At 39.9% G+C, this 13,673-nt stretch overlaps 1 protein-coding gene across 1 annotated transcript in view; it reads right to left on the bottom strand.

Moving 5' to 3' along the window:
• PTPRB (protein tyrosine phosphatase receptor type B) overlaps window positions 1-13,673 on the bottom strand; it is a 112,336-nt gene that overhangs the window by 91,922 nt on the left and 6,741 nt on the right. Inside the window, exon 3 of the mRNA XM_044228653.1 lies at window positions 8,571-8,827. Coding sequence (XP_044084588.1) covers window positions 8,571-8,827 — 257 coding nt within the window. The remainder of the gene's footprint in view (window positions 1-8,570; window positions 8,828-13,673) is intronic.

Raw genomic sequence — 13,673 nt, 5'->3', positions numbered from 1 at the left:
GGTCCTATATTGCATTTCATTGTCAAGTATCTTAATCTTCTTTAATCTGGATTAAATTCCAATTCCAATTCCTCAGCCTTTTGAAATGATGCTTGTGACATTGACCTTTTTGAAGGATATGGGTCAGTTATTTCTATAGTATTGTCCTCCGTTTGCATTTATCGGATATTTCCTTGCAATTCAATTCAGATTATACCTCTCCAGCAGGACTTCTCCCCTTCTCTTGCGGTGCTCATTCCAACAAGCTGATTATTCAGTTATTCTCCAAGGGATCACAGAACTAATCGCGTATTACAATCAAGGGGGAGATTTTGACACCCTAGGTGCTGAGGTCCTGTGTTAGTAAATGCTGATTCAGTAGGACTGAGGCAGAATTTTAGAATCTGTATCTTTAAGTCTTCCCAGGTGATTCTGATGTATGCAAGGCCAGGGCTGAGGGCCACAGACTTTCTAGGTCAATTAGCACATCCCCCTTTCTCCTTTGATATCATTTTCCCCTTTCTTTGCTATTTTCCCCTGCTGCATCTAGTAGCCCTTATCTACTCAGGGAAACCAAGGTGCCAGAGAAATCCTGGAGAGTTAAGGAGCACGTGTCAATGCACATGTCTGTTTCATGGTGGCATTTCTATCACGATTTATATTGTGACAAAATATGAACATAGTCTTCTGTGCACACAAAATAGAAAGTAATGCAGATCATAATGAAAAGAAAAGCAGGGAAAAGAAAAATCCTTGAGATTTTAAAGCTGGCGGGCTTTAAATTCAAGTGAATTATAGATCCTATTATACTATTGGCACATGGCAATCCCCATTAGCTGGCAAACTAGAAAATTCTCCATCAGAATTAGGCTTGAATGATGCTAATTTATAAATTCTGGTCTTGAGGAACACATTCCTTCCATAAGATATTACTCCCTAGAATGACCTTTCTGCCCGTCAGCAGTCTCAGAATCTGCTTGTATTGTATCCTGAACACACTAGAAAATCTAGTAAGAGTCCTTGGTCATGAGGAATGATTAGGGAATGGTTTTAGGGTTCTGTCTTTTGTTTTTTTTTGTCTTTGTTTTGTTATTTGCTATATCTTTGCACTTCTCCCTCTGGGTAAAGGGGGAGTATTGTCCTCTCTCCAGTTTTGGCCACAGAATAGTGGTGGCAGGGGGACACCTCCCCTCTAGACTTGAAGTAACACAATAAAGGGGGTTACCCCAGACTTGAGGGAGGTAGGAGGAGGTGGGGATTTTCTGCCTTTACCTCCTTACTTATTTGGAGTCTCACAGCGGACTGTGATCTCTTTGAAGGCCGAATGGAAGGAAGCACAGAACAGTTCAGGCCAGAACAACACCACAATGGCTATTCATGATGGAGGAAATGCGATCCCTCTCCCAGGCCAGGGCAGGGTGGGGAGGAAGGGGGTGTGCCTTCAAACAAGATTCATGGATCTTTAGCAGAATCTGAACCAACCGGGAACATTTTTTTTTTTTTAAATCATGTTCAACATGGTAGCCCTCTCAAGGCATTTTCGTGGGGTGATGTCAGCTTATCTGGTTCTTACAACTCGGTGAAGCAGGCAGGGTGGGAATGATGAAGCAGAAACAAGAAGCTGGTGTTAATGGTTATCATGATCGGCTACTTGTCATGTGTGGCCAATGGCCCACGCACTCAATCCAATGGAAATCCTCACATGGCATTACGAGGCAGCGTACCCTTAGTTAGCCTTATTTTAAAGAAGAAGCAATTATGACTGGAGTTGAATAACTAGTAGATGCCACCCTCAGTATTTAAGCTAGGTTCCTGTGACATGGGAGCCCTAGCCCTTACCATTACATCACACCATCTCTGTCATGGTCACATGGCTGAGAGGGGGGCGCAGAATGGACTTCTCTTTAGAGTCCACTACTCAAACAACAGATAGAGGTGGGTCAGATTTTGAAGCTAAAGTGAAGTCCAAAGTCGACCCTCTATTCCTTTGAAGACCAATTCATACTGATTCTGCCTCCTGCCCCCCATGGCTCAGGTCCCCCAGGAGACCGACTTCCTGCTGCCTCCAGCCCTGCCCGTCTCACCTTGCCCATGGTGAATGGCTGGACTACGCAGGCACACTTCTGACACCTACATCTGGCTTCATCTGCAAGGGGGCCAGTGCACAAAGACTCAGTTTATCTTAGTGGGGATGGGTTATGGGGAGGCCTGGCTAAGAGTGTGCATGGGGCTGGAATCCTGCCCATGTCCCATTACCATGTCTTGGGCATTCGTGGTGGAACTGTCTGCTTGGAAACATCCTTTTCTAATTACCACAAAGATCCTGGGGTCTAGCTGCCATTCCCTATCTGCCCAGGCTCCACTTTAACCAACCCAGCTCCCATACCCTCTGGGAAGGAACAGCAGGAGGCTGTGATTAGATAAATTAATTTCTACTACTTGATTATTGAACTTTTGTAGCATCCTGACCCACCCCCTCATAACACTATTAATATACCCAAGTGCCATCAGTGGTGGGAAACTAAGGCATCTAGAACTCTTTGAGGGAGATGTTACTGGTCAGGGACAAGATTTTCTAGGTCAGTTGTTCTTAAACTTCGAGGGATCTGTGTGACTTGGAGGACTTGTTAAAACAGGGATTTCTGGGTCCTACACCCAGAGTTTGTGATTCAGTAGGTCTAAATTCTGGGTCTGGAGTCCATACTTTGAGAACAACTGATCTAGATATTTCCTAACTCACATGGTAGACAGACTTCAGGTTTCACCAACTTTGTCCCTGTAAAGACACACACGGCCACATAACACTATCATCATGGTAAAGATAACAACACTGGCTAACAGTAACCACAGAGAGATTTCCAGCACTGCTAGGCACGTGACTGCTGTTAGATGATTTAATTCATGTCCAGGGTAAGGGAAAGAGAGCAATAGAAAGAGAGAGGGAGTGAGTTTATTTTGAAGTTACCTACTGACCCAAGTCTACAACCTTCCAAAGATAGACGCCTCACATTGGCAGGTGAGGATGTGAAGAACGAGGGGAAAAGAAAAAAGTAGGAGAAAATCTGCTCCAAAAGGGTCAACTAGGACAACTTTGCAGTAGCATTACTAGTAATTGTTTCAAATTATGTCCTCATTGGTATTTGCCTTCATTAACAGGAGTTCTAGGAGCGAGCATAAAGTGAGCAGGTGTGCAGGGGTGTGTGTGCACGCGTGCACAACCTTCTTCTTGATCAACCGTTTTCCCTCATTTGACCTTGGGCAAGTTTTCAACCTCTTTAAACTTAAGCTACAAGTCTGCAAAATAACAATAATAATTGTAACAAAAACAATAATAAATACCATGATAGATGATTTAATGGCTGTAGTTTCATTCCACCCAATACGTGTGGCCCTACACAATGTGACTTTGCAGACTTTCCCATCAAAATGTGAGGTCTGTTTCCCCTACCCTCAGATCTGACCTGGCCACATTGATCCATGGAATGTGGCAGGAGTGATGTGTGATTCTAGAACCTGGGCCTCAAGAGGTTCCACCTTTGTCTTCTTGCAGAACTCCCCTAAGCCATTATGTAAAGACGCTGCGGTAGCCTACCAGATGCATAGAGGTTGTGGAGACGAACAGAGATGCCCCATCCTGCAGCCAGCACGGACTGCCAGTCATGCAAGGAAGGCTATTGTGAATCTTCTAGTTCAGCTTACCCTCCAAGCTAAACGCACCGCGGGGGTAAGCTCAGGTGAGACCAGCAGAGAAACCACTCAAATAATCCACAAAATCATGAGAAGTAGTAGATTGTCATTTTGTTAAACTAAGTTTTGGGATGGTTTGTTATGCAGTGATGGAAAATGGATACAAATACCCACCTCCCAGAGTAAATCAAAGTGCTCAGCATAGTTTCTGGCACACAAATCTTAGATACTATTTTTATCTCCTAGATTCTCTTCTTTGTAGATACTGCACAGTATCTCTTCATGTCTCATTCCTCATAACTCAGAAAGACTGTTGACGAAAGGGAAAAACAAATACATGCCACTTTCCCAACCCCATGTTCCAACCCCCAAGTCATCCTTTGATTGTGAATCTAGAACACTATGGTCACTGCATAAACATTAGTTAGTAGTAATGACATACATAGCATTTCCAAGCATAAAGTCTCAGTATTTTAGTTCTTATTCTTCTCTAGATTTCTATTTCAGGCTAAGTGTTCTAAATTCTACCTCATGGCTACATGTGATGGGAACCAAAGGAATGACAGATAATTTAATAGTGTCACTAATTAAAATAACACATAGGAACTACTATTTCTGGATGAAGACACCATTTCAAAACATGTATTTGAGATCTTCATCAATATGCCTTCCACTTCTGTCCATGTGAGCATGATTACAGGACTCTCGTACTGTTGAAGTCTTTTCTACACTGTTAGCAGAGTGCAGGTCCTATACACAGTGATTTTGACTACATCGTATTATGATTTTATCTATTATTATTCTCCCATATCCCATAATGTCAGGCAAACAGAAAGTACAAAATAAATGAGTACAAAATTGATGATTGGATTAAAGTGATAAAATACCCAAGTTTCTTTAAAATGTAAATTTTAGGTAAGAATTGAAATCACTTTCCAACTCTCCATTCCACCCTCTCCCAGTTCCTTCACCTCTCCCCTTCCCACTCCTTGACCTCCTATTAGGTTACTCTATTCTCCTTCAGGTTTAGTTCAATGATTCCTTTTGCCAGAAGATAGTGCCTGAAACTTTCACACTAGTTTGGCACCCTGCTTTTGTATTCCATAAGAGCCTGTGTATATTCTTATTTCCTTCAACACGATAACAGATAGTGAGTTCCTTCAGGGCAACAATTTTGTCATTTATCTTTGTGTCTCAGTGAAAGCTAGCAATAACAGCTATTATTTCCTAAATGCTTACTAAGGACCCAGTGCTATAGTAAGCATTTTAGATGCATTATCTCTCCCACTCCTTGCAAGAGGCTTCAGAGATAGAGGTTCCATTTTATAGATGAGGAAACTGAGGCTTAGAGAGTTTAAGTAATTTGCCAAGTCACTGGCTAGTAAGAGGCAGAGTCAGGGGTTTGACTTCAAAGATTGAGTCCTCAACCACTCTGTTCTGACACTAATTAGGTCCTCAAGAAATGTTTGTTTTGAGTTGATGAACATTTTCTGAAGATATTAAATTGAACAGTCATCAATGTCTCTTCCCCTTCTCATAATTTTCTTGGGGGAAAGTTGAAGGGTGATTAAGAGATGAAATGGGGTGGGGGGGTGCCTGAGTGGCTCAGTGGATTAAAGCCACTGCCTTCGGCTCTGGTCATGATCTCAGGGTCCTGGGATCGAGCTCTGCATCGGGCTCTCTGCTCAGCGGGGAGTCTGCTTCCCCACCACCCCTCTGCCTGCCTCTCTGCCTACTTGTGATCTCTGTCTGTCAAATAAATAAATAAAATCTTAAAAAAAAAGATTAAATGGGGGGTGGGAATAAGAAAGGAGAAAAAGGAACTGGAGAACTAGCCTCTGAATGAAACACTGTTATTATGTATTAAACATATTAAACTCTAGATACACGCAAACTTTAAAACACTAAGACAATAAAAAAGTGCATGACCATTCAACGTGACCATCATACCTGGGCACTGATGGTATATGGGTCATATGCTACCTAAGGGGTCAACAATTCTACCCACTTCCATACCGCTTCAATCGACTCATTTTCCCAGGACTCCATTACATTCTCCTCATTCAATTTCTCTACACTGTGCTCTACTCCACTCCATTCCCTACCATTCCATTTCATTCCGCCTTCCTCCATTCCATCCCATTTCACCCCATTTCTCTTCATTCTACCCCACTGCTCTTCATGCCATCCCACTCTCCCTTCCATTTTGCTTCCTTCCATTCCACACTGTTCTTTACCTTTCTACAAAAAACTTCATAATGTATTAAGCACTACGTTCAGATGCTAGAGATGCAAAGCTGAATAAATACAGTTTCTATCTTCCCATTCAGATTTTTCCCGTCATCACCTGATGACAGACCACTGTAACTCACAGCCCAGTTATACTAAGACAATTCAGAATCATCACAGACCAGGTGCTATCTGATAAAAGAAATAACTGGCACACAAATAAAAAGAACTTCTTTTTAACTGAATTCCAAGCAAGTAAGTTGAATAATTTTTTTTCTCTCGTATGCTCTTCCAATTATTGAAATAGAGTACCTTTCCAAATTACTTTCAAAGGACAGGCATTTTACCTCCCAAGTGACTTTTCCTCTCCAAACATCTAACTAAAGATATTTATAATTGACTATTACAGAGTAGATGCTCATGCTAAATCAAACGATGATCTAGCAGAGATGCCTTGACTAAAGCATCGGAGTCATGGAAACTGCAATTTTAGAAACTGCCTTCGGAAGGAGCATAGCTTTTACATACTCACTTCCCAAGACATAGTTAAGATTTTGCCTGAGCTTCAAGGAAAAACTAGGACATGAGTCATGACTTGAGGACTACTTGATATGTAGTCATTCTGGTGCCCCATCCGGAAACTCATAAACATTGCAGTGTATTTCACTTTAGAAAAAGACTAAGAAAAAAACCCCAAAACACACCCTGCTCTGTATTTACCATGACCTGATCCTGTAAATCCAACTCGGGCACTGGGTCATGTGTGTCCTGTAACACGGTGCTAAGCTGACCCAAGGGCTAGTGTACCTGCACCAGAGGTCTGGAGCAGGGCACCCTTGACTCATCCCAGTAGAGCCTGACCACCTCCAGGAGCTCTCTCTGTGTTTGTTTCACAATGGTTTCATGTAAGCAAAAATGGGAAAATATTTTTGCTAAAAGGCAATCCCTGAGTCTTTAGGCATATATGTTTCTATTATAGTTTTTATTCAGTATGTTTCTTATTTGACATACTTTGTATAGATATCAGTATAATGATATACTATATATATCATATATACAATCTGTGCTTAGTTCTTTTTCTGTACTGATATATATGTATATCATATACACTATATACTTAAAATAGATACTTAATTTTGTGTGTATTAGTTGTGAAAAAATTTTATATATGTATATATATATATTTTTTTTTTTTTCAGATGTAAGTGAATACTCTTACAAACTGATGTTAGAAAATGACATTTTGGGGGAAAAATGACATTTTGGCTGAGACACATTCAGCCTAAACAAGAAGGTGCTCCAACAAAAAGCATCCAGTTTCAAAATAAGTGGCAAATCTCACTGACATCCATGGCTAGAAGGGCTCAGGAGCTGGAGGTTTAAGGAGAGTACTGTGCTGATTCATGATGGCAATCCCAAGTACTAGCTTCCTGCTCTCATTTCCTCCCCACTTTCCAAACCCAGACAGGTCTGAAACCATAATGATCAAACTAGGAGAGGTGGCCAAAAAGCTAGGTAGGAAGTGGGAGATTCTGGTCAAGTTCCCTTTCCTGACTTCAAGCCCAAAGGGATGGGGTGATGGGAGAGGAAAGGCTAACATTTAAATTGAATTCAGAGTTTGGGTTACTTCCTGAAATAAATGTTTGTTCATGGATTGAGAGTGAATGTTGGGTTTTGCAATGATATAAAGAGGATCCAGAAAAGTTGTGAGGCCTTCCTAAATTCTACTCAGAGGCAAGGAAAGCACCACTTTTTAGGGAAGATTTATAGTAAAGGAAAAGTGGAGATAAAAACAAAGTTCCACAAGTCCCTCAATGTAGGTCATGTTTGCTTTGTGATTAATGATGAAGTATGTGCTTAGTCGCCAGGAATCATACAATAGCAAGTTCTGCACAAGGCAAAAGAAAGCACCTAAAATGTGTGTTAAGTCTTATGCATAGTGTTGGACTTCTACTTTCTTTCAATTATTTGGTTTCGCAGAGAATGGCTAAACACTACCAAATGAAACAACATTTTTTATTTGCCTTTGCAAATTACACTTTTGGAATTATACTATTATTGCCCCAAACGGTGGCCTAGAACCCTAAGTGGTAAGCAGACCTGAAGGGATGAACATTTCAAACCGAAATACTATTTGAGCAGACTCTACCACCGCATGATCACTGCCCCCCAGCCATTGGACCCATCTGTCCTTTTGTGGCTGCTGAGGTGGAATTGCTGTGTGACTTAACGTATTTGACCATAGTCACAAATCAATCATAGATTCCTGAAACTTCCATTGCTTTGTGATTCTTTCCACTCCCTTATGAGCATAAAAGATTGTGATACAGACGCAAGGGAATCTGCAAGGTATTGATGTCAATTTCTACTTCCTGTTTGTAGGTTATGCCCAAGACTGTGAACCAAGACTTTGGTTCAGCAATGTGGCCAACCTGCAGGAGTGCGGTTTTGACATCTCAGCCTAATTATCTTTACCTTATAAAGATGTAGAGCATTTAGTTCTATCTCAAAGATTTTTTTCATCACCTTAAATGCGTTCATGCATCATTAGCAGCTAGACACGGAGGACCTAACCACCCACTTGAGCAGTGGCATTGCCAGCCGAACAAATCTTTTCAAGCAATGGACTTTCCGAGACCCTTCCAAGTCACCCTCCACACCCATTCTCCCCTTACCTGTTCTGTGGTGCTGGAGAAGGGCTGAGTAGTCCAGGGAACCCAAGGTGTCTCTGTAATTCCGGTCAGCTGCAGACTGGGGTGTTGCCTCTGTCTGCTGTTGTGGCTGGAGCGTTCTGTTGCACTTCTGGTGAAGGCCTCTGTGGTGTTCCTAATAAGGTGTTCCAGGCTATATGGAACTGCATTTAAAGTAGTGGGGATTTGGGGTGGGGCCGTGTTTCTAGTGCTCCTTACTGAAACTTCTGTTCCCAGGCCAGCTGAGGTAAAGAAAGGACAGTTGTTAAAATTAGCTTCATGTTTTGTGGGTTCTTCAACTAAAAGCAATTTGACTTTAGAAAAAGGAAACATCTCTCATAACAGGGATGTGGATGCACTTCAGTTACATGAAAAATCAAAGGTCTGGGAGTGTGACGATGCTCATTTGCCCTGTTCAGTCTACCCATCCTTTATCTGTCTATTGATAGCCTAGGGTCAGGGCAGATGTGGAGACTGCTACCAGAAATCCCCAGCGGTGTGTAAAAGAGAGAATTAAACGTACTCTATGAGCATTGAGGCAGTCACGAAATTGGCTTCTGGGGGGGTCCATGAATCTCGAGAAATTTCCTGCCAGGTCCTGAATATATGTCCATGTATACTTTTCTGCTGTGGGGAACTTTCATTCAACTTCTCAAAGGGGTCATTAAACAAAATATCAGGTTGAGAATCCCAGCTAACAACTTACCTAATGTCGCCATGAAGACTGATGACTCCCAGGAAAATAATGACTTTCTTTTACCACAGTGTAAACTGTTGCCAAACCTAACTGTGTGAGTACCAGATCCTGGGACAGTTGTAGTTTCCAAGCTCCCTGTCTTCTGAAAGGACGGTCAGTTGATTCAAAACTTATGAGCTAGTGGGATTAATTTTTAGCTCTACTTTGCAAGACCGAATTGCCCATACTTAAAGATAATTGATTTATGAATTAGCTTCACCTAGCCATAGTTTTAAAATGTGCTCTCTATCTGCTGGGACTTTCGCTAATATGAACTCTCATTCAGTAAATGTTGTCCCAGCCAGCATGCCTCACAAGACCCCGGGAGATACCAGTGCTGGCCCTGATGTTCTCTGGACCACGCTTTGTGTAACCTAGAAAACAATTGTGTAATATGAAGCCCTGGAAAGGTCTGTAAATTATGGGCTGAAATGGCATGTTTAGATACGCCCATCAACTCCATTATGTGTCATAGCTTCCTGGGATATAAAATCTTGCCCACTTAGATAACTATAACTTTGAAAAGTTTCTGGTTTACAGACTGACAGAAAAAAGATTTTATTTTTCACTGTTCCTTTAGTGGTTCATTCAACTATTTCTTCTCCTTTTCTTTTTCTTTTCTTTTTTTTTTTTAAGATTTATTTATTTAGGGAAGCTTGGGTGGCTCAGTGGGTTAAGCCTCTGCCTTCGGCTCAGGTCATGATCTCAGGATCCTGGGATCGAGTCCCGCATCGGGGGGGTCTCTGCTCAGCAGGGAGCCTGCTTCCCTCTCATTTCTCTGCCTGCCTCTCTGCCTACTTGTGATCTCTCTCTCTCTCTCTCTGTCAAATAAATAAATAAATAAAATCTTAAAAAAATAAAGATTTATTTATTTAGAGAGAAAGTGGGAGAGCATGGGAAAGAGGCAGAGAGAGAATGGGAGAGAGAGAAACTCAAGAAGACCCCACCCTGAGCACAGAGCTGACCCGGCCTCCATCTCACGACCCTAAGATCACGAAACCAAGAGTCAGATGTGTAATTGACTGTGCCACCCAGGTGCCCCACAACAATTTCTTAAGGAACTACTATGTGCTGTGAAAGTCCCCTGAAGCAGCTATGAAAGTTTTCCTATCTCTTGTTCTGGTCCACTTTATTGAGCCCTCTTTTGAATCTCATTTATTTCCATTCTGATTTCAATTGACATAATTTATATGATGATGTAGAGGGGGATAAGGCATGAAAAAGAGGATGAAAAGAGAAAAATTATTTTAAAAATTTAGGAAGATGTAAACAGTTCTCTTAAAGGTTAATGAAATAATCATGACTATCAAGCACCCTTTTCTTGAGATGGGAAAGGTGATGTAAACCCTGTACGTGGGGTTGCCTGATTCAGCAAATAAAAATACATGATGTCCAGTTAAATTGGAGTTTGAGATAAAGAACTCATAATTCAGAATAGTTAGTGTATCTCAAATGTACAATATTGCAAAGGTTATATTACATATGGCATATTGGGAATATATATATACTAAAGAATTGTCGTATCTGAAATTCAAATGTGATCGAAGGTTCTGTGCTATATCTGACAATCCTACCTGTACATCTACTAGACCTAGACTTTTGATAGTTTTTGGACATTCCCACTAGTTTCTGTATTTTTCCTTCTGAATCTTGTGCTGCTCCCACTGTTACTGTGCCCGTGTCACTGCTCTGAGCACAGACCAGATTTGTTTATCCCTAGGCTGTTTTTTTACATGACAAACCCACTTGTTCTATTAGCAATATTCCTTTATGATAAACCCTAGGAAGCAATCTTAATTTTGCAGTTTTATTTGAATTAGGTGCTAGAATGTTCCTTCAAGCAGACATTTGCCTGCCATCGGGATGTAAAAATTTCTGTATGTAGCAATTAGTATTTTGGTTATTTTGGGCTTTGGCCAATGCTGATCCTCTGAGTTGACTACCACTTACGACAATTTTAGCTTTCAGACTCTCAAAAATAAATAAATAAATAAATGATTTAATGATGGGTTAGGACAAAAACAAGCTTCCAAATACGTATCATGTAATTATGTGTCTTAACATGTCAACCTATGCTTGCTCTTCTTCTTCACCTAGGAGCACTTGGTAAGTTCTTATCCTAAGAACTTTATTTATCAGTCAACTTACATGACTAATTCAATAGATGAAACAGGACTCTCCCAAAATTAGATAAGTGATCAAAACACTCTTGCAATTTCTTCTCTGAATAACATAGCTTCTTACCATTACATGCAGCTTTGGAACATATTTTGGAAAAATTTTCAGTCTTCTGTAATTGTCTTTAATTAACCTTCTAAATATATTTTAAAACACTCCAAATTAAACAAGTCCATTTTCCATTTCAGGCCACTACCTTTTTTCCAAAGAAAGAACCTACAGAATATCCAAGGCTTGTACCCCCTCATTTTGTGACTGTGTTTTTAACTTGTGCTATTTAAGAAGCAGGAAAGAAACTTTAGTCTTAACATTCAATTTCCAAATTCTGTGCATTTTAAAGCAGTGGTCTGCAAACTCTGGTAGGCATCAGAATCCCTTTTGGAGCTTCTTAGAATATTGAAGCCTTGGGGCGCCTGGGTGGCTCAGTGGGTTAAAGCCTCTGCCTTTGGCTCAGGTGGTGATCCCAAGGTCCTGGGATCTAGCCCCACATCGGGCCTTCTGCTCCACGGGGAGCCTGCTTCCTCTTCTCTCTCTCTCTGCCTGCCTCTCTGCCTACTTGTGATCTCGGTCTATAAATAAATAAATAAGTAAAGTCTTAAAAAAAAAAAAAAAAGAATATTGAAGCCTTGGCCTTTCAGTAGATTTGGTGTGGGATCCAGCATCTTACATGTCTAAGTTTCTCAGTGATTATAATATATCTCTAACTATAAGGTTTTATCTATATACATGATATGAGCCAAACTGAATTCTATTCATTCTTTATATGGGTATTGAAGGGTTTTAAAGTAAATGGGAGGAGAGAAAATCCATTACAGAAATATATAAGGCAACCAAAATACATTAATCTTTTCATCTCCTGAACTCTGTTGAAATGGGTGCTATGAAATTATATGAAAAATAGTAGATCCTTGGATATTTTGGTATCTACAAGGTCTTCTGATGTTCTTTAAAAAGATATATACATTTTACAGTTCATGAAAGAGCAAGATGTGTTTTGACACACTCAAGGAAAAGTTCTTACACAATGGAACAATATGTTGAAGCTATTTTTAAAAAGCTTTATTGTACCATTGCTACCACATTGTTTCCACATTATACATAATTCCTCTTAGAGCACAATTCAAGATAAGGGACACCATCCCGGGTCTGATTTAAAAGATTTTAGCATTGAACTTGTAAATAGCTCATCTATAAGATGACTTGCAATGATTGTACCATATCAGCACCATATTTTGAAAATATATTTTTGAAAAGAAATACATATTTTAGTTTATTAGTTAGTCTATGAATTAGCTCAGATATGATTCATGATAGAAATGTCATTTTTGTATAATGATAATAAAAATACACGATTTGTCAGTTCCCCTCCCTTGAATGACACAAATAACTTTCAGGCATGTTGAAAACCGAATAACTTGAACAGAACTCATTTTGGAGATAGAAAATTTCGACTATATTGGGACTAGCTTTTCTGTAGGAAGATGCCAAATATAATATGCCTTTTAAAAGCAGGGAAATAATGTGGAAAAGATGTAAGAAGTGAAACAGAAGATGCATTAGAAAAAAGATGATTTACATATATATATATATAATACATTAACTATATTAAACAAGATTGGGCTAGAATAAATATGAAGTGAAATGTATGTGAATTATAAGAGTCTAGATAATTTATAGAAGTGTTAAAAAGAAAAACATTTCAGAAAATGCCTTCAGTTTGTACATAAAACAAACTCGGTACATATTTAAAATTTGAGAAAGTAAACAAGAAGGTGAAAATTTTGTGAAAAGAGACACCAAAGATGGAGAATTTGCAAACAGTGGGAGACAGCAAACAAATCAGAAGTCACTAGAATTTCATTGACTTAGAATATTCAAAAAATATTTTACAGACTTAAAAAAGATCCAAGATTAGAAATAAAGTAAAATTAACAAATGGAAGTTAACAAAGCATAGAAGGACATCAAAACAGAGCACAGTAAAAACTTTAAATTAAAAAAATAAATGAAAAGCTGATTAAACAATACTTTTTAAAGGCCAGTTACTACTCAGCTACTATACTATGAGTTGCACTAGGAAGATGCGCCTGGTGTATCCTGATGTCCCATGTTTTCTTTTGGGACATGCCTGTCTATTAGATGGTGGGTAGAAGGAAACTAGGCTGGCTGGAAGAA

The sequence above is a fragment of the Neovison vison genome, chromosome 12, assembly GCF_020171115.1.
Source record: "Neovison vison isolate M4711 chromosome 12, ASM_NN_V1, whole genome shotgun sequence".
Lineage (NCBI taxonomy): Eukaryota > Metazoa > Chordata > Mammalia > Carnivora > Mustelidae > Neogale > Neogale vison.
The sequence above is the reverse complement of the archived record's forward strand: the minus strand, read 5'-3'. Positions and strand labels throughout refer to the sequence as shown.